This window comes from Engraulis encrasicolus, chromosome 9, assembly GCF_034702125.1.
Source record: "Engraulis encrasicolus isolate BLACKSEA-1 chromosome 9, IST_EnEncr_1.0, whole genome shotgun sequence".
In the NCBI taxonomy this organism is placed as follows: domain Eukaryota; kingdom Metazoa; phylum Chordata; class Actinopteri; order Clupeiformes; family Engraulidae; genus Engraulis; species Engraulis encrasicolus.
Genome location: NC_085865.1, coordinates 16567889 through 16590388, shown reverse-complemented (window position 1 = coordinate 16590388; position 22500 = coordinate 16567889). Strand labels below are relative to the sequence as shown.

General features: G+C 42.4%; 1 protein-coding gene across 2 annotated transcripts in view; it reads right to left on the bottom strand.

Annotated features, from left to right (window-relative positions):
- Positions 1–22500, bottom strand: part of tpk1 (thiamin pyrophosphokinase 1) — a 67871-nt gene that overhangs the window by 34683 nt on the left and 10688 nt on the right. For both annotated transcript variants that reach the window (XM_063206090.1, XM_063206089.1), the window contains exons 4-7: positions 17066–17135; positions 13561–13633; positions 9852–9947; positions 5354–5500 (exon numbers count right to left, since the gene is read on the bottom strand). In XM_063206090.1, coding sequence (XP_063062160.1) covers positions 5354–5500; positions 9852–9947; positions 13561–13633; positions 17066–17135 — 386 coding nt within the window. The remainder of the gene's footprint in view (positions 1–5353; positions 5501–9851; positions 9948–13560; positions 13634–17065; positions 17136–22500) is intronic.

Here is a 22500-nt window from a genome sequence, read left to right as displayed (position 1 = left end):
GGTGTTGGTTGACAGCTCCTTTCTGGCTCTACAAATTACACACATAGCATGGAATACAACAACCTTCAGAATATGAATTACAATACATTGAACAATTAAATATAAAAAAAACCTTGTATTTTAAAATGGCCTGTTTCTTGTCTAAATATAGCCTGGAAAAAAAACAACACCTGAAATGCTGGTGTTTGGTTCTTTATTCATTTCAGAGATAATAGGACTCAAAAATATGGCATCATACAAATCACCTAGTAATAATATGGTAATACCATAGTAATATCACATGACAGCATGTCTATCGGAATATGTGAAGGATGGAAATGGTCCATGAGGATGCAGGAAGTTCAGTTTCACCTCTCCGGTGCTCAGCATAAATTCCTCAACACATGGTAGCCACTAGGTGCCATCATATACTACAACATACCCTTTGATGCTTGAACATTCCGAAAATTCCTTTACTGAGCTTATTCTTTCAACCCTGCCTTCTCTGAATGTTGAAAATGTTCTAGCTTCCACTGTGTCCATTGACAAAGGGCAGAAGCTGTGTAGTTTCTGAGTACCTGGAATAGGAACCGATGAGGGTGCAGGGCCCACCGGGAAAATGCCCGTTATGCCAGATGGCCAGTCCAGTCCTGTCCCTGACACTACTCTATTACTACTTCATTACAACTCATTTCAACCTTTATGTCCCATTATCTTCATTAAATGACTAAACATCCAATTTCCAGGTGTTGTTTATGACCTTCCAGGCTATATTTAGACAAGAAACAGGCCATTTTAACACATGATTTTTTTTATATTCAATTTTTAATTTTTCAATGTATAATAATTCATATTCTGAAGGTTGTTGTATTCCATGCTATGTGTGTAATTTGTAGAGCCAGAAAAGAGCTGTCAAACAACACCTCCGCCATCTTTTTGTGACTTACACTGACCGATATAATCAAGGCTGAATGTATAGCGTCCTACCCTCATATGTAAACCTTTGCTAGTCTGTTTCTCCCTTTATATTGGGAGATTCACACAAATGCAGTTCTGGGGTGCTACCTTGCTACTAAACAGGCACAGCAAGTATGATTGAAATCTGTGTCGGTCTGGTCCCAAAGTGTCTGATTTCACGTGAAATGATAGCCTGGTGAACCAGCGTCACCCGCTGGACGGCAAAATGTTTTGTCTACGGGTGGGTCTGGCCTCGCATAATGATTCAATGAAGCCAGAATGCCATGAATCTGGCAAACCAATTACAACGCAAAGATGTGTTTTGAGTCAAAGCGGGCAGGGTTTTGAGGGAAGGTTGTTCTCATCAACAATCTTCGGATGTATTATGCATCGAGGCCAGACTAAATTAGACATCCACATTTAGTCTGGTTTATCAGGCTAGTGAAATGACCCAAAGAGAGCAAAACTTTATGGAAGTTTTAAGCTGTATGCCATATGTGTGCCATAACGTGCTGAAACGGTTACTACTCCAAAAGCATCACCTTCACATCAAGGTCCTCACATCAGCCTCAATCACACACACCAACTCCAGACACAAGCTGATTTCAAAGGTAGACGAGAAAAGCAAACATGACCTGTGTAGGAGTTCGACTTGGCAACAGAAATAGCAGCAGCAGCAACAGTAACAAGGATCCTGACACTGTGTGTATAAAATGTGCTTTCAAAATCAGAAGATCAGACATAATTTCCACATTCCCTCTCTGATCGCCTACACAATCCCTTCAAGGAGATTCGTGTCATCCAGCGTTTACAGAACTAGCGTGGGCTGGAACACCACAGGACGTGGTCTAGACACTCTGTTTGATGGGTGAAGACAAGACAAGACAAGGCTTCTGCAGCCCACAAAAGACTAAAAGGCAGAGAGAGCTGACAGCAGACTTCACTGAAAGTGTCACACAGAGTTAAACAAATTAATACACAGTACATACTCAAATACATGTACTGTAGCAAGGCAATGGCTTCACGGTTAACAAGTATTAGGATTAACAAGCATTTAGCAGTTTGCGGCAAACTTTGTTTGTTTGAACATGACAGGCTAAAGATAAACAATGGAATGTAGACTGTATTGTGCAAGAGTGCTGTGTATTTATTGCCTTGCAACTTCTAAAAGAGATGAAAAGGGGGGAAAAGGGGAACATTTGGGAATAACTTTCTTGGTCAAGAAGAGTGACTAACAATTATTTCTACTGTTGATAAATCTTGTCAATCTTCTTTGGTCAACCTTGTTTGCTAAGTTTGAAGAAGGCCAGGAGGCTAAAACAGCACTTTGCTACAAATAAAACATGGAGCAGAGTGTGCTGAATTTGCTTTACTTTCTTTTAATCTTGCTTGGTCCAAAAATAAAACACAACTATTTAAAACATAAATCCAAATACATTTGATCTGCATGTGTGGATGAATAATTTGAAAAAATGAAACTGAAAGAGGAAACCTCAATCAGACTTCTAATACTGTAATGTAAGTCAACCATCAGAACCATTTCAGCAGTCTAAGTTGGAGCATCTTGGATAACAATAGAGTCTTTGTTGCATCTTCCAGTATAAACTATGGTCAGTCATCTGTGATGCAAAAACATTGAACATGGAACTGGTAGAAGCCTTCACGTGAATCTGGCTCATCAGAGAAGAACTTCTATTCCATCACGAGAATTCCCTCCAGAGAAATTTGTTGTTGAAGTGCAAAAACACAGCATGGGCTTTCTTTAGAACCCATCTGCTTTTAGATGCTCACACCCTCCCACATCCATTTTGAGAGGCTGTGCTCTTTAAAAACGTCTCTGGGAAAAGTCTCGCCAGTCCACATGTTACTGTATGGCATCAATAACGCTGCAAAACGTTTTGCTAAATAGATTCTGGCAAACGTGTTTAACACAGCTGTGCCTGTGAAATGCTGGCAGCACCACATTAAAGATAGACAAGGCTATGAGATGAATCCTATGTAGTGATAAAATATGAATGAGACTTTTCAGAAGTGTGAAAATACAGAGAGAGGGAAGCAAAGGGAAAGAGATGAAAGGAGTGAAGGTTAGGAGAGACATGCTGCCCTAAACAATAGGTGCTCTTTGACAAGTAAAATAAGAGAAGAATAAGCCTGGAGTCGAGAATCTTCCATGCATGTGTAAACATTTGTGTGTGAATGTGTGTAGTTCTGTGTGCATGCCTGTCTCTGTGTGTGTGTGTGTGCGTGTGTCTGTCTGTCTGTCTGTCTGTCTGTCTGTCTGTCTGTCTGTCTGTCTGTCTGTCTGTCTGTCTGTCTGTCTGTCTGTCTGTCTGTCTGTCTGTCTGTGTATTTGTGTGTCCATAAGTGTGTGAGTTTGTATGCATGCATTCCCATGCATCCCTATGCATCCCCATGCAATGATCCATCCATCATAGAGCACTGACAGTCTCTCTGGCCTACCCAGAGTCAGAAGTAGCCTGACAGGCCAGAAGACCATTAATTTTTAATTACTTTGTCATTCACAAATTGTCTGATTATGCTTCTCTGGGGAGGGTTTAGTCGTCCACCAGACGGCCAGCCAATAAGTGAACACACTTGGGCGCATAACAACATGCATCATGAACATCAACTGGCAGCGTTTGGTCCGCTCATTTCAAACCAGAGCTGAGCTCACTCCTCCCACCCAAGCGCTCCAGGGTATGAAGGATCTAGACCAAAAATGAATTACAAAGTAATTAATGTGGTCTGGTAAAACCAGGCGTCAGAAATGCTTTTTCCATCAGATTCTGAGGAGAGTCAAATGTTAAAGCGCGCCATGTTGTAGCAATATAAGGTAGCGAAATAAAACAATATCCCAATCAGCCATGTTGATGCACATTTTTCTGACTCGCCAGATGATTTTCCATCCACATTTTAACTGAATAGAACGCACAGTTTGTGATTAGAACGTACAGTAGGAAAGATAGAATGTCCTGCACAAGACGCAACACCAGGTTTTCGAACTCCAGAACCAGGTCCAGTCTTAACCCATTGATGCCTGATGTTGCGTTGTGCAACATTGGCCCTGGCACCTGGAGCTGCATTACGCAACATTCAGGGTCATGAGATTTGAGACAACTTTATTAAAAATCTCTGTTTGTTTGAGATGAATTAACACATTCTAATAAAAGATGAGGGTCTTAGCGTTTCAATGCAACTTAGTGCATATTTCTATGTGCTTCAGAAGCTGAGATATTTAGGTTTTTATAGGCTGAGGGCAGCTTTTCTTAAAAAGGGCTCAGGCATTCAGCACCCTTTTTTGCAAGTGCCTTAGGCCTTAGGCGTCAATGGGTTAAGGCTTCCGCACACTGGCTCCGACAAAGTGCTGAGCACTGCTCAGCTAAAATTCGATTCCATTGTTTTCAATAGAACCACGCACACTGGCGCCGATGTCCGCGGACATTCGTCGATTTCGGATAGCAATTAGAGACAAGTTCTATTTTGTCGGCGCCGCCCATTGACTAGCAATGCAATGTTCGTGTGAAATTGAGTTTGGGGGTCTGAATTCTGTCGGAAGCAAAAGTGCGCCGCAGTGTTGTCGGAGCCAGTGTGCGGCCGGCCTTAGCCTCTGCACCTGTGTGGCTATTCTTTATCACATCAAACCTATTCCATTACTTCTGCAACGAAACAATTTTCCCTAACACCCTATATTCTGAGCAAACCGGCTTTAGAGCAATATACAGTAACGTTTTTTTTCCCATCACATGTGCCGCATTGATTTCTTGATGTACATCACATTAAAGTGAATCATCTCCTAACACCCTATATTCTGATCAAACCGGCTTTAGAGCAATATACAGTAACGTTTGTTTTCCATCACATGTGCCGCATTGATTTCTTGATGCACATCACATTAAAGTGAATCATCTTGCTTATGCACTGCCCTGCCACTGTATAGTGTACCATAAACCACAGGATTCCTTACCTGTCATACTCAGGACAAAGACATCAGTGTTTGAGGCCAAAGATGTCAACTTGTATTAGGGTCAATGACTAATGCCCATAAATTAATTAGTAATTGGAAATTAATGTACTGCAATGAATATGCTTCTTAGATAATTCACTACATCTACAATAGTCATTTAATCCATACAATAGTGGCATTAGTTGTGGTTGCACCACTCTAACGTGTGCTACTACTAAAACGTCATTGGGTCACAAGTGTTGGCCTTGTAGTTATGGGGCTTCACTTGTGTTGTGATCAGAGGGTTGTGTGTTGGAATCTCATACCAGTAGAAAGAATGTGAATGGCTGAAGTGCCCTTGAGCATCTCAGGCGTCTAACCCCCAGTGTCAGTATCTATCTAATAACCGTTGTTGCATTGGATAAATGGAGTTAAGTGTTAAAGGGTAAGTGTCGTAAACAAAAAGTGCCTCACCTGTCTGAGCAGGTAGGCCAGTGACGTGCCCTGTATGACCACTACAGGGATGTCGGTCATGCCACGGGCGTGGAAGAGGGTCTCCACAGACGCCATTGTTTGGTCCAGTCGGCCCGCCAGCCCACCCAGGGTCACTATGGTGTCCACCTGCGAGGACGAGGAAGATGACAAAGAGCCATGTCAATTAATTTCACAAAGAAAAGCCTAATAAGGCACATGGAGTATTGGATCCATCTGCTTGGAGAAGGAAAACCGAAGATGATGATGAAGGGCCCTGTCATTTTTATTCACACAAAGTCACACAAAGTCTTACATGCACATACACACGGATGTCCCTTGTGGGATAGGGGAGTAGAGGCGTAGCTCAGCGTTCTCAAACACACATGGCCTATGGGGTTCACCCGGAGGATGATAATGACAACTAGATGGCATTCTCACAGAAAATTCTGGAAGCGTTACCTCCATATCTCTAATCCAGCACCTTTGCCATTGACACTAAACGACATACATGCTATTTTCAGTTGGCTAAGGAACACTGCATATGATATAATTTTGAAAATCAACATGGGTCTGAGTAGGATTCGAACTCACAACGTCCATATCTCTAATCCAGCACCTTTGCCATTGATACTAAACGACACACATGCTATTTTAAGTTGGCTAAGGAACACTGCATATGATATAATTTTGAAAATCAACATGGGTCCGAGTAGGATTCGAACTCACAACCTCCATATATGTAATTCAGCACCTTTGCCATTGATACTAATGACATACATGCTATTTTAAGTTGGCTAAGGAACAGTGAATATGATAAAATTTAGAAAATCATCATAGGTCCGAGTGGGATTCGAACTCACAACCTCCATATCCCCTAGTAACAGAGAACGTAAAGAGAACGTTTGGCTTTTGGTTCTCTAAAGGTTGGGGTTATTACCAAACCAAAATCTACCACTTAGAAACGTTCCCTTTGGTTACAGTAAAAACCAAGCAGCCATTGGTTCCGGTTCGGTTCTGGATACGTTTCGGATACGTCATTTTTGGTTCTGTTTCGGTTCTCACTGGGTTGCCAGGAAAGTTTAATTTAAGTTCCCAGAACGATATATGTGTGGTTCCCATTCCATTCCCTCGCCGTTCTCTCACCGTACCTTTATTGCTTTTCATGTTTGTTCCCTCATCGTTTCCATATGGTTCCCATAACCTTGTTGGTTACATTATAGGTCTGGTCACGTCTGGTTCCCTAGACGTGCTCCTGATGTTCCCCCAACTTTGTTTATACTGTGTTGTTCAGAGCATAAGCAGTGATGACTGTCCAACCGGTTAAATCATATACGCCTACATATTAGTAACAGTATTTCCTCCAGATTTAATCATGTACACAATCTTTTTTTTATAATTCCATTTCATTCATTTAATTCAACTTGGTTGGGTTGATCTGAGGTTTAGCTGTGCACACAACATCACACAAAAGATGTGGTGAGTGAAAGAAATAACTTGTTGAACTTTGCCGGTAACAAGCAGGCCCCTCACAACCAATCTGTCCATCAGCGCCTGGCCAAACCTAATTAATTAGGGCTGGTATGTCATGATTCAATTGCTTGCACCTGAAAAACTCCCAATCAATCTGGTCACATGGTACTCTTGAGCCTGTATATAAACCTGGACTGTCAGAGTGCTTTAGTTATTTGCCTGCCTGTCTGCCTGCTGGCTGGTCAGCATGGCACAGCATAGCGCTTGTTTACCTGCTTTGCAAGCAAGCTAATAGCGCTTTTGGCTTATGGCATTTGTTAGCTACATCTTGTGCCTTGCTTTGTGAGCTAGTCAGTAACAGCACATGTTACATTGCTTGCTCCATTGTGCACTTGATGTAGATGGTATGGTTATCTTTTAACTTCATTAAAGAAAACAATTGGTATTAATCCCCACTAGATTGTGTTCATACATACTCAGCTGATATTTCTCTCACTTTGTGGTACAGTATGGTATAGACTGAACTATAAAATATAGACATCATACATGTTTTCAACAACTTTAAACATAACTTTGAGAGAGCAGTGTGGCAAACTGATACCAGGCGCAGGGTGTTTCAGTCATGGTGGAGGATGGGAGGTGCTTAAGTACCATGATCAGGGTACCTCAACTATGGTGAGAGATAGTGGGGCAGGACCAAAACACATTCACAATAATAAACAAGGTTGGGGGAACATCAGGAGCATGTCTAAGGAACCAAATATGCAACCAATAAGGTTAAGGGAACCATATGGGAACGGCAAGGCAACAAACATGACATGAGCAGGAAAAAAGTGACGGTGAGAGAACAATAAGGGAACGGAATGGGAACTACACATATAACATTCTAGGAACGAAAATTAAACTTTCCTGCCAACCAAGTGAGAACGGTAAAATAACCAAACATGACTCTCTGGGGACGTACCCAGAACTAAACTGGAACCAAGGGCTTGTGTTCCAGGAACCTTCGTAGAACTAAAAATTGTTAGTAGGGTCTCTAATCCAGCACCTTTGCCATTGATACTAAATGACATACATGCTATTTTAAGTTGGCTAAGGAACATTGGATATGATATCATTTTGAAAATCAACATGGGTCCGAGTGGGATTCGAACTGACAAACTCCATATCTCTACTCCAGCACCTCTACCATTGAGCAAAACAGCTGGCTGTCATAAGCATAGACATCATATAGAATATATATTATGATGTCTATGGTCATAAGCATTCCAGCAAGAAAATATCCCATTGCATTGAAGAGCTGAACAATAGAATTCTAGAGTGCAGCTGCTCGTTAAGAACAGAATGTTGAGAGAAAGTGACAGTTGGGATGGAACCCTGTATTGGCAGCACCTGTTATGATTGTCTGTATGGCAGTTAGCATGCTGTATTAGGTTGGATATTGTAGTTACTGCAACAAAATAAACATGTCTCTAAAGCTGGACACATTTGGGCCATCTTTGTCACAAGATAAAGGAGGTGTAATGAAGAACATTTTCAGTTCATTTAAACTCAATTTTGACAAAATATGTAGTTACTGCACTTTGCACTGAGAGAGGAAGCGAGAGAAGAGGACAGGAAGAGAGATGAAGAAGAAGAAGAAGAAAAGGGACACACACACAGAAGAAGATAAGAAGAGAGATGAGGAAGAAGAGAACAGAAGAGAGCAGAAGAGAAAGAGAGAGAGAAGAGAAAGAGAAAAAGAGCAGAGGTAGAGACAGCACAGAAAGGAAGAGAGCAGAGTGGAGACAAATACATGTAATAGAGGAAAAGAGAGAAAGACGCCAGAGGAAGAGTAGAGGGCAGAAAACTAGAGAAGAGTACAGAGGAAGAGGAGAGGGTAGCAGAAGAAGAGAGGGAAAGAGGGTGGATGAGAAGAGAGGGGAGGAGAGGAAGGGTAGCCATCTGCCAAACACTCCTGGTCCTGATGACTGATGAATACAGCTGGAGTGATGATGACAATCACTTGAGGAGCCACACAACAACAGACTTGGACAAAGAGTCCAGAAAACACTGCACTTTCACCCAACGATGGCAAAATTGCCTAAACAAACAAACAAACAAATAAATAAATAAACAAACAAATACATTAGCAGAACTGTAAACACAAAATACACAAAATATAGTATACAGATTTATAATAATATGGGAAAAGATATGGTAATCATAGCAGAAGAATATATCGGATATTGTCTTTTCTATTTTGTTCTTTTTTTCTGTCTTTGTCCCATGTTATTTCTTCCAGGAGACTTCGGCCGGTCACTCTGTGGATATCTATGGGCTGAAACCCCTGCCCTTATTCTCAAGAGTCAAACTGATTGCTACGCTGCTTGAGCATTGAGGGGAACAGGAAAAGAAGGCACAGATTGTCTATGGATACGTTTTTCTGTTCTCTATCAGACATGATGAGAGAGAGAGAGAGAGAGAGAGAGAGAGAGAGAGAGAGAGAGAGAGAGAGAGAGAGAGAGAGGGGGAGAGAGACAGAGACAGAGACAGAGACAGAGACAGTGACAGACAGACAGACAGACAGAGATAAACAGACGGAAGGTACAGGCATGGATTTCCTGCATTATACAACTTCCAATGTACACTGTATTTGTTTGAATAGATTCATTGTACCATGTTGTTTCTGCAAAATATTTTTGTTATTTGGCAATTAGTTTTAATTTAATGGAAGTAAATTAGACTGAATAGAGGAGAGGGCCGAGACAATGGACAGGCCTCTCTATTCAAGTCCCACTAATGAGCTTTATAGACAACAAAGCACCAGGACATGACAGAAATAGAAAGAGAGCGAGAGAGAGAGAGAGAGAGAGAGAGAGAGAGAAAGGAGGAGACGGTCAGTGTAGAGGTGGGAGGAAAGTGTGTGTGTGAGTGAGAGAGAGAGAGGGAGAGAGAGAGAGAGAAAGAGAGAGAGAATGATCGAGATAAAAAGGGCTGAAGACAAAAAAAAGAAAAGGGTAAAAAGGGAAAGTGAGTCCTCTGATACCTGCAGGTGCTGTTCTGTGATGCTCTTGACCATCAGGTCCAGGCACTTTGTGAAGTCAGTCAGGTCCTGATCCGCCGTCTCTATCAGCTTGCAGCCCTGAAAGCACAAGGAGGCGCCGGACATACAGTATTGCACAGCTTTATTTTTCTCTCTGTCTGCCTGCCTGTCTGTCTGTGTAATTGCCTACCTGCCAAGGAAGGGCCGGACATATTGCACAGCATTATCTTTCTCTCTGTCTGCCTGCCTGTCTGTCTTTCAGTTTGGCTATTCCTCCATCTCTCAGCAAAGTAACCAAGTAATGTCTGCAGCAGTGTTGGACCTTCCTGCCTGCCGGCCGGCCTACCTGCCTGTCTGCCCGTCTGCCCGTCTGCCCGTCTGCCCGTCTGCCCGCCTGCCCGCCTGCCCGCCCGTCCGTCTGTCTGTCTGTCTGTCTGTCTGTCTGTCTGTCTGTCTGTCTGTCTGTCTGTCTGTCTGTCTGTCTGCAAATGGATTAGTTAATATCTGAAGCACTGCTGGATCTGTCTTTCTACCTACTGCACTGAGAAGACACTTAAGGACATGAACTCAGAGCAAGGACATGTACAGTTGAAATGCTCTCTTTCTCTGGGCTTCCTTTTGAACAGGCACCTCGATCAATTTTAAGAACTAAAGACTCTAAAAAGGTGCAAGGCCTGATATACATTATGCACTTCACTTTTTAATCTGTCACATAAACTGCGTAGTTGAACAAAACAGGACTCAAAAGAAAATACTGTAGGCACCAATTTCTGAGTTTTGGTGGCATTAGTTTTTGCTTGTAGGAGGTAATGTGCTGGACACACTGCATGGTAATTCAGTGTGGGTAATAGACTTAGAAGGTGGGGCATCCGAGATGCAGAGAGTACAAGCTAGGTTGGCCAGACATCCGTCTTTAGGACGGACCGCCCGTCTTTTCAGTGCCTTGTCCGGTGTAAGGCACAGCATTAAGCCGGACAAAAATGCATTAAAATGCACCATGAAATTGCACCAAAGAAACACACATTTTCTTGGGGGATGAATCCCAAACCCCCCGTCATAAAATATGTCTCGATTTTCCTATCACAGAGATGGTCACCCTAGTACAAGCGCTGAGCTACAGATTTCATCTAACCAATTTACAGAACCTGTTGATCATTAGTAAATGCTATTATAAACAAAAACAAAATATCTGTGGACATTGCCGCGTTATAACTAATCCACTGCATAGTTATTATGTAAAGTAAACAGACAATCTCATGCATGTCAACATCACATGTTGAGTTTTTTCCACCCTTGTAGTCACCCACTCAGCCAATATTTATTGAAGTATGAATTACGAACAGGGAAAAGATTGTATTTAATAATTTGCATAATTAATAATAGTCATCCCTTTCACATATAACTGTCAGTCTGAACATACTGTTGATTAAATGTCCCTATGAACCAGCCTGACGGAGAGGCAGTGTCAGTATAGCTCTTGCCTGGTTAACACCAGACCTAATCACAAGCGAGATCGAAACGTTTGTGTAGAACTAAAGGCAGCATGGGAGTTCCCAGGCTAGTATACCTCTGGCCTTGGCTGGAGTCATCTGCTTGTTTTTGAACAAGGCCTCACAGTTACCATAGAAACAGACTCCTTGACAGGATAGGTTCAATTCTTCCTGTATGCTCTCTGACAGGAATATTAAGAGGGATCTAGAACGTCAGGGCAGGCTTGACCCTCTCCACTATGGGTTAAGGCCACTGGTGAATGAGCGTGAGGTGCTCAAGGAGAGAAACAGCCATTGTAGGGTTCTTCTTCAAGTGTGTCAACTTCAACATCTTCAAAGCCAATCTTAAACAGTGGCTGAAAACTAATCAGATATGCACCCATTAATTATTGGAAGTAACATTTGTTTTGCTTTCACATTTACTCTTTATTTTTTATTTGTATATTTACTTTACTTTTACTTTTTAATCTTTTCATGTACCCAATGTTCGTTTTGTGGGTAAATGTCCTCTGTCATGCAGTAGGCTGGTTTATTTTCTTGTTATGTGTTTTAGTGTGAGTAGGCTACCTAGGACAACAGATGAAATTTAGCATCTATGCTAAGTCTGGCATTTTTATATTGAAGCTCCTAAGCTGATGTATTGATTAATTTGCATTGTCCTATCCAAATAAATAAATGAATGAAAATGAACAAAATCCATTTTATTGAATTTTGTACAAGTTCTCCAACTCTTTTGTACAGCTCCAGGCCACTTTATTAGAATAGCATGAAAAAGTTGATTTATTTCCATAATTCCATCAATAATGTTAAACTGTCATGGATTATAGATTCATGGCCCAGTTTTTTAACTATTCCAATCATTAAATTGTTTATTTTTACACATTTTGGTCTTCCAGCTCAAAAAAACCATGAATTGGTGAATTCTCATCATTAGAATATTGTAATAAAATCACAATTTTCTTCATCAAAATTTGTTTCACATCAGTGCACATCAAATCAGTTGAAATGTGGTACTTTCTACACAACATGCAATGTTCAATACTTGGTTAAGACTCTCTTTGTCTTATTAATAATAACGGCCATGATGCGTTTAACATTGAAGTCAATGGCAGAAACAGTGCATGGGAGTAATGGAAGGCCAGATATCCTTGATGCTTTGCCGTCAGCTGTTTTTGTATAGCTGACCTGGTGTCCCACACTTCACTCTTCAATATACCCTGTAGATTTCCATGCCACATTTTGTCGCTAACTCACCGGTTTAATTCTAAATCACCAGAAATGAAACCCCATTGAAAATGAATGGGGTTTTATTTCTGGTGAATTAGAATTAAACTGGTGAGTTAACACCAAAACGTAGCATGGGTATCTACGGGTATATTGAAGAGTGAAGTGTGGGACACCAGGTCAACAAACAAGAACAGCTGACGGCAAAGCATCAAGGATATCTGGCTTTCATTACTCCCATGCACTGTTTCTGCCATTGACTTCAATGTTGAACGCATCATGGCCGTTATTAAGACAGAGAGAGTCCTAACCAAGTATTGAACATTGCATGTTATGTAGAAAGTACCAAATTTCAACTGATTTGATGTGCACTGATGTGAAACGAATTTTGATGAAGAAAATTGTGATTTTATTACAATATTCTAATAATGTGAATTTCCCAATTCATGGGTTTTTTGAGCTGGAAGGCCAAATTACGGTATGTAAAAAGAAAAACTTGAATGATCGGAATAGTTAAACAACTGGGCCATGCATCTACAATCCATGACAGTTTAACATTATTGATGGAATTATGGAAATAAATCAACTTTTTCATGCTATTCTAATAAAGTGGCCTGGAGCTGTATTTACATTAGGATTCTTCAAATGTCCAAGGGTAGTGTCTCAGAGGACACCTTTGATTTGTACAGATCATCTTGGTCGAAGCTTTCATGTAACTGTATGACTATTAGAAGTGAATTGAACAGCATAACTTCTAAATAGTCAATTGCTAGGTACAGATGATTGCCCTTTCGATGATTGAACAGCAAGTAAAATTAATGGAGAACTTCGCTTCACTTCTGTTTGATACACAAGGCTGCCTTCACTTAATTCTGGAAGATAATTAAAATGTCTTCAATCATGCATTAAAGAACACATCAAAACATTATTGATCCATCTAAAATGCATCTTGCTTCATCACAACTCGGTAGTGATGTAGTAATGTAATGATGTCTTACCTTTTCTTCATAGAAGGCCTTGACTGCAGGTTTTATGGAATCAAAGTCTCCACTTATGTAGTCTGGCAGGAAACTTTGAGGAACAAGGAAAAAGAAAAAAAAGAAAAAAATACTAAGAGAAGAAATAATAATAAAATAATGATGTGGACAGCTATCCATTTCTATTAACCCATTGTGTCCTGGAGCGACACATACGCTGCATTCAGGTTCTTGAGATTTGAGCTGTTTTATTAAAAATATGGGTATGTTAGAGCTGAATGAACACATTCTAGTGCAAAATGAATGCTCTAGCTTTTAAATGCAACTTATTTCATGTTTTTATGTGCGATATTTTTATGTAAGATATTTAGGTTTTAATAGGCAGAGGGCACCTTTTCCAAAAAAGGGCTTAGGCTAAAATGGGTTAATGCATCTCAGTTGCTCAGCGGTCAGCCAGATAAGAGCCAGCAGATGCCTAACACTCCTGAGCACTTCTATCTCCTCGCACGCACGCTCGCACGCTCGCACGCACGCACGCACGCACACACGCACCAAGGCACCTTTATCTCCACATCAAATAGACACAAACACTCACATAAAAGCAGATAACTTATTAAGACAATGAAATGGCTGGCTTTCCACTTGTATGTACCAAAATGATGCTGTGGCTAATGGCCATGCAGGTTTAAGATACCAGGGGCACGATGACAAGTTTTTTATTTAGTGGTGAATACAATCGTCTTTTGAGTGGAAACACATGTTTATGGTTGTGATTCATGGTTGTTTTCTTATCCTTCTCCTTCAGCTGTCCTCACACCTTACAAGTGAAGAAATGGGAATATCGGAATGCAGAGTCGGTTCCGTATCTTGAGGTATTGAACCCCACAGCATTATGATTTCATGCTCCAGTGGCCAGTCTGAGTCGTCTCAGATATCTAACGCAAGCCGTTCTGGTTTGCTGGTTCTGGCAATGCAGGAGCGCTACAGTCAGGGATTAAGCTGCCAGTTATATCTTAATCACAAATTCATAGCACGACACAAGAAAAAGGCGAGGCAAGCCAATGAATTTTTTGTAGTAGAGACTGCTGGGGAATGTTCAGGGTCTTCTAGTTCAGTTTTAGTCCAGTTTTATGTGTTACTTCCTGGCAAGTCATGTCAAATACAAATCACCAACAACAGACACCCCCCCCCCCCACACACACACACACACACAAGCAAACACATACAAAGAAATAGACATAAAACAAAGAAAAGAGACCACATCACTCCAGTACTTAGGTAATTGCACAGGCTTCCAGTGAGATTTAGAATTGAGTTGAGTTGAAGTCACTGAATGGCTTAGGCCCTATCGTAAATATGCTTGAGCAATATCATCTGGCCCAAGTTCTCCCTAATTTTCAAACCCTTTTTAAGGCTGAGTACTTCTATAAAGAGCCATGTCATCTGTGGACCTTAGTGTGTATTGTTTCAGACACACAGTAAATGATGGGTAATGATGATGAAAATAAATGAATACAAAGGAAACACTCTGCCATCAACAGTCTGTCATCAAAGAGCTGCCAAGTTCATTGGTGGAGAGATGGAGAGAGAGAGAGAGAGAGACAGAGAGAGAGAGAAACAACAGAGGAAAAAAAGCATTCCCAATTTCCCCCGTTTCCAACGTCTTTTCACAAAAGTTGTCAAATCACGTAAAAACCTTGTCAGTTTACAGGTATGACTAAAAAAGATTTCAGAATTGGGCAGTCACGCTAAAAAATACATGCATGTAAAAGAAACATGCTCCCCTTGATGAAAAGGAGCAATGACAACAAAGCGGTTTATATGGCCGACCACCAAGAGAAAGCAGCAGATATGCAGGCAGAAGAGAGAGCGAGAGAGAGAGAGAGAGAGAAAGAGAGAGAGAGAGAGAGAGAGAGAGAGAGAGAGAGAGAGAGAGAGAGAGAGAGAGAGAGAAAGAAAGATAGAAAGAAATATGAAAAGAAAGATGAAAGAAAGATAGAAAGAATGAAGGAGGTAAAAAGAAAGAAAGAAATACAAAGAAAAAAAGGAGAGAAAGAGAGAGAGAGAGAGAGAGAGAGAGAGAGAGAGAGAGAGAGAGAGAGAGAGAGAGAGAAAGTAGAGGGATGCTCATTGCTCAATAAGGTGCAGCTCGGAGGGACATGTATTGATGTCAGGGATCTGTCTAAAAGATGCGGTGGTGACGGATTTGAGTGTTTGGAGATTTGGCTGCCAGCGTTCGCTTGGTGATGATAAACCAAGGGAGACGCCTGCTGGCATGACAACACGGTTCAAAACCTGTCAGTCTCTGTGAGAAGGAAGAACAACATATCAGTTCCTCCCCAGGCCCTGTGGTACAAAAAGCACACTCTCTCTCTCTCTCTCACACACACACACACACACACACACACACACACACACACACACACACACACACACACACACACACACACACACACACACACACACACACACACACACACACACACACACACACACACACACACACACACACACTTATTTAAGTTCCTGCATCTGCTCTTTATTGTAGCTTTACTGTAAATAACTAACTTCTGTTATTTGGACTTCTTCAGTTGGTTCGGCTATAAAGGCAAGAATAGGCCAAGCGCGACATGAGCGATTTCCAGAGACGGAAGTCATTGACTTTGTATTGAGTCAAGTCAAGTCAAGTCAAGTAGGTTTTATTGTCAATTTCTTTACATGCACTGGTCATACAAAGAATTTGAAATTACATTTCTTGCTTTCCCATACAGACATAGACTAATCTAGGTAAGGACATAGACAGTATAGACATAGACAGTACTTATACATGGACTTAAGACAGTATGGACATAGACAGTACTTATACATGGACTTAAGACAGTATGGACATAGACAGTGCTCTATGTCCATACAGTCGTGCTACAAAAGCGATTCGGGTGACTAGAGACGATTCCCGCGACTAGAGTGACAGTTTGTAGTTGGACTTGAGCTAATATTATACAAATTAACTATGATGCAGTTTGGCGACAGCTGCCACAACCATTGGGAATGTTGCAGGGCTTGCATTCTGCTTTTAACGTACAAACTCTGTCGCTTCTATTGCTCGCATCGCTCTTGCTGCACAATCCTGCAATTCACTGTCTCTTGGACTTGTCGCGGCCGGTGTATTTGCCTGGTATTTCTTTGTTTCTATGTGTGTATGAACTTGAAAGTAGACCAAATTAATACTCCATCCTCGGTTTCAGAACTAGGGGCTGATGGAACAAAGCATCTTGACCTGAAGCCTGTAAGACCTCATACGCACAGACACTTCAGCCATTTTATTAAGAGAACATTTTAATGTGAGTCATTAAATGGTGCCTGTTTCATAGCAACTAGACAAAGGGCTGAAATCTTTGTTGCAACAAGAGTGGGTTAGTTGGATGGCGCGCGCGCACGTGTGTGTGTGTGTGTGTGTGTGTGTGTGTGTGTGTGTGTGTGTGTGTGTGTGTGTGTGTGTGTGTGTGTGTGTGTGTGTTCCTCTCACCTCTCGTCTCTCCCAGCTGTGAGATTGTAAAGGTGGTTGGCGCCTCCATCAGCACAGGCCCGCAACAGTGCTGGAGAAAATATACAGTGACATGAGGACACAGGCGATAAACATGGAAACACACACACGCATGCATGCACACACGTCATGGTAAGCCAGGGCTCCAGAGTGCGACCAATTTGGTCGCATATGCGCCCATTTTTTTCAATGGTGCGCCTAAAAAATATTTTTAGGTGCACCGGTGCGACCAGCCATCAGTAGAACAAAATCAATTACCAAACAACCGTTTTAATGGACATAAAATTAATTCATTCTACAGTAGTGGCCCATCATCACACAATAAAACGTGTCGATGCGGTCATTCCTTCAACTCCGCTGAACTACCGGTAGCTTTCTCCCCCTTCCTCGTTCACAGGCAGCCCGACGTTTCAGAATAGAATGTTCGACTTCGCTCAACTATCCAAGTTCACATGTGCCAGCGAGTTTTGTGTTCTCAACCAGGCGAGTTTTGCAACGGACGAGAGAGTTACAATCACGGTAAAAAACAGCAAAATGACTTGAGGATATTTTAAACACGAGAGAGTCACAATCACGGGGAAAAACTAAATGGCTTGAGCGGATATTAAACATTGCCACACAAAAACGCAGACGGGTGCGGATAATTGCCCGTTTCAGCCGCGTGCAGAGCTGGCCAAACAACAGGTGACGCGCTAGTCTGTCGGGACTTCTGTGAGAGTTTTTTGATAGCGACTAGGGCAGGCTACATACTGCAGTCAGTCGGCAAGGCATCGTTCATGCACCTCGAGACAGCACGAGGGAGAGAGAGAGAGAGAGAGAGAGAGAGAGAGAGAGAGAGAGAGAGAGAGAGAGAGAGAGAGAGCGAGCGCACTAGTGCTGTCGTGTCTGTTCGTAGCGCTTGCTAAGATACCACAATCATTATGCTGAGGGAGAGCGCTCAAAAACGGGGAAATAGACAAAACCCAATTCACCTCAGATTCCACTGTAAACATAGGCTAGGCTATTTGTGTCTAATGATTTTAAAAATCATGACATTTTTAGCAGGGTTTGTGAAAAAAAACCTATATATCTATCCATCCATCCATCCATCCATCCACCCATCCATCTTCATATTGTAGGCCTAACTCTGTGCTTGTGCCGTGTGCGTAGCCTTATTGCAGAAAAGGCTGGTATGTTGATCTTACTAGTCAAACACATACTGGCTAAAAGGCTACTAATTTGGTCTTTTCTACCAGCCAAACCGCTTGTAGCCAAGTTAGGTAGCCTACTGTCATGTCTTTTCATGTGCTATAGGCTAGTCTTCCAAATGTGCTCCTTATAATTTATAAGGTGCACATTTGGAAGACTAGCCTATAGCACATGAAAGGCTCCAGGTCTTTTAAAATATAGCAATAATAATAATAATAATAATAATAATAATAATAATAATAATAATAATAATAATAATAATTAAAATTATTATTATTATTCTATTATTGTTGCTATTATTATTGCTATTGTTATAATTTTTAATTATTATTTTTTTAAGCTGAGGTGCGTGTGTGTATGGGGTGGTGAAAACATTTGGGTGCACCTAAATTTTGTGCTGGTGCACCTTAAACAAATTTTTAGGCGCACCAGTGCAACCAGTGCAACCAGTGCAAAAAGTTAGTCTGGAGCCCTGTAAGTACAGTAATCTTGCAATTAAGTTTTCGAATTCATTTTAAGATGTGGTTCAAAAATACACAGTAAATATAAATATACACGCAAATACAAATAATCAAACAAGGCAAGTATGAAACTCAAACTGAAAACTTTTCAGGGCTCTTCTTTGAACACTAAGTTTTTAATGTGTTTCATAAAAGCAGGCTTTTCTGAGGACGAACCAGAACGGCTTTCGAGAGGGACGCACCACTACATCCCAGATCTTGGCACTGAGGAGAATGATTGAGGAGGTGAAGAAGAACAACTTGACAGCAGTACCATGCTTCATTGACTTCAAAAAGGCATTTGATCCGATCCATCGAGGCATGATGATGAAGATCCTGAACGCATACAGTATTCCCCCCAACCTGCTCCGAGCAATAGAGTCCATGTACGCAGAAACGAGGGCCAGCGTGGTGACCCACAGATGGCAACAGTGAGGAGTTTGGCATCCTGGCTGGAGTTATGCAGGGGGACACACTAGCCCCCTTCCTCTTCATCATAGTCCTTGATAATGCGCTCAGGAGGGCAATCAGTGGGCGAGAGCAGGAACTTGGCTTCACACCATCTCCAAGGAAGTCGAGTCGATACCCCGCAGTGGTCCTCACAGACCTTGATTTTGCGGATGACATCAGATTGCTCTCTGACAATGTGGAACAAGTACAAACTCTACTGAGCAGGGTAGAGCTAGAGTGCGCCAAGGTTGGCCTGAGGCTTAACGCCAAGAAGACTGAGGTCATCACCTACAACATCCCACCTGAACATCAACCTCTAAGTACAGCAGGAGGCACTGTGCTGAAAGAAGTCGACGATTTCAAATACATTGTACAAGATCTAAAAGTAAGGAAGGCACTTGCATGGAGGGCCCTGAACGATATGGCCAGTGTATGGAACTCCAATCTCCCCCGTCCAATCAAACTCAGCTTTTTCTACGCAACAGTAGAGTCCGTCCTCCTCTATGGCAGTGAATGCTGGACCCTGAAACCAACCCTAGAGAAGTCCCTTGATGGCTGCTACACCAGGATGCTGCGTGCAGTGCTTAACATGAGTAAGAGTGAACATGTAACCAAAGAAATCCTATACGAGGGAATACCAAGGGTGAGCGAGAAGATAGCCATAAGGAGAATGAGACTTGCAGGACATTGCCAAAGGCACTCAGAACTGCCAGCCAGCAAACTGGTGCTATGGGAACCAGTTAAGAGGACGTCCCACACTAACATTTGTGGGCATACTCAAGAAGGACGCCGGAGCCCTGAGTACCAGCGAACTGAAAAGATGTATGGAGAATCGGGATGACTGGAAGCAATGATGGAAGGCTCGTCTGAGGACGACCTAGAGAGAGACAGGCTACAGCAGGTGATTTAATAAGGACGAGACCCAAACTGGGGGGTTCGTTATTTCTTTGAGCAGTCGGCGGATTGGGAACATTGTTGAATTTCAGACCCAATCTGGTGATTTACAAGCAAAGCTAAAATTAAAATGAATTCATTATTTCAGAGTCTTCCTGGGATGCTCGCTCAGGAACAAATCATATCACCACTCACACACACACACACAAACACACACACACACACACACACACACACACACACACACACACACACACACACACACACACACACACACACACACACACACACACACACACACACACACACACACACACACACACACACACAGTAAGGTCGAGTCGCCTCAGCGAAGTTATTACAGTGCTGATAAGCAATAAGTCACCCAGGCTGGTTGCAATAAGCTGTCCATGTTGCAGGTACAACGGAAAAATACTGTCTGTGCCAACAAGAAGAGACAGGCACCTCACTGACTCATTCACTATTCTTACACACACACACGAACGCACGCACGCACGCGCACACACAGTCTGCATTAAAGTTGGTGCTTTTACTTTAGAGAGGAACTAAATCCCCTGTGTCTTCAGACAGAAAAAAACTCTGTGCTTAAAATTAAACTACCTGTCGTCTTTGAAGTGAAAAGTAAAAATCTATTCTCTCAAACGACAGGTGACTGTACGGATGCACAACGTTTGAGCAGTTTGTTTTGAGCATTTTCACGGAATACATTAGACGGTTTATACAAGCTACTTAGGGAATGACAATGTTTTCTCTGTAGTTTTATCACACTTCTTTTTGAAACTGAAAATAATGCCTGCAAAACCACACAGTAAGCTTACCTGAAATAACAGAGGAGATGAATACGTAAACTGAAAGTCAACAAAATACAGTATGTGGGGAAACTGAGAGTGTGAAACATGCTGATTGTAAATAATCCCCTTGAAACTGTCACTTCAGTCCTCTGTGCATAAGAGATTATGTTTAGGCTGGTGTCTGTCAGACAAAAAGGTTTTTAAGGCAGCGATTTGCAAAGGTCAAAAAAGCAGTTTCTCAGGGATGAGTAGTCAGAGATGTTGTGGTTAATGTAGTATGGTGATGTATGATTCTGTAAGCGTCCATCTTTGTCTAGCCATCGACATAAAATAAAAAGACGACACGTAATTATGTGCTGAACTTTAGTCATCTACTGAAGCTCTTGTGTTTTTGCCTGTCCTTGGTCTACCTATATATATCAGGATTGTACAGATAGCTGTTAATACCTGCTGGGCATTGCTGCCTGTCGCACCTCCTCCGGTGCCCATGGGTCAGCGAGAGAAAATAAGACTTGTGACACAAACATTTTTATTGTATCAATTACTAGACAAACATAGGGAATACACATTCATAATGCATGCACAGGAGGTGCCTTCCTCAACCACCTTCGCAGGTAGCTGTAGCCTTACGCCAGAAGCACATGTCGTCAGGTGGTGTCCAGCCTTCTCTGCTGGGGTTTCGGCCCTGAACCACAACACTGCCAACTCCAGCTGGTGGGCCGACAGTGAGTGGCCAGTCTCACTGCCCATCTGCTCCTGGCGTACAGCTTACACCAACAATACATACGTTCCATACATTTGATAAGCATAAAGAAATAATAATAAATAACAGGAAAAATAAGGCAGTTGAGCTGTTTGGTGTTCGTTGGCTGCTGGCTTTAACCCCTTCCTAGCAGCTGTGCTCGGGTGCGTTGGTTGCTGGGGCGGCAACAGTGCTGAGTGAAAGGTGCCGAATGCGCTGAATGCTTACTGACGAGTTGTTTGTGAGGCAGTTGAGCTGTTTGGTGTTCGTTGGCTGCTGGCTTTAACCCCTTCCAAGCAGCTGTGCTTGGGTGTGTTGGTTGCTGGGGCGGCAACAGTGTTGAGTGAAGTGCCGAATGCGAAAGGTGGTTGGGAGATAGGCTTGCTGTTCCCTGCAGCTGCTGTCTGGGGGTTAGGTGTTCTTCCCCCAGTTTCTGTCCTTCCTCCGCAGCCAGAGCCAAAAGCTCCCTTACTCCGCCTCCTCTGCCAGTTCCTTTGTTGCCTTCTTAAGCCTCCTTTCGGTGACTCCCTCCCTTTAGGAGGCGTATAGTCGACAACCCCATAAAGCCTCTGCATCCAACCTCCACTGGGTAGATGGTAGTCTTCCAACCCGCCTCTCAGCACTCAGCAGCCAGCTCAGAGTACTTTGCCTTTTTCCGCTCAAAGGCAGCCTCGATCCCTTCCTCCATTGGCACGGTGAGCTCAGGGAGGGCCACCACTCTTGCCTTTGTGGACCATGCCACTATGTCTGGGCGGAGAGATGTGGTGGTAATCTCTGTGGGAAACAGAAGCTTCCTGTCCAAGTCGACCTTCATGCTCCAATCCTGGCTGG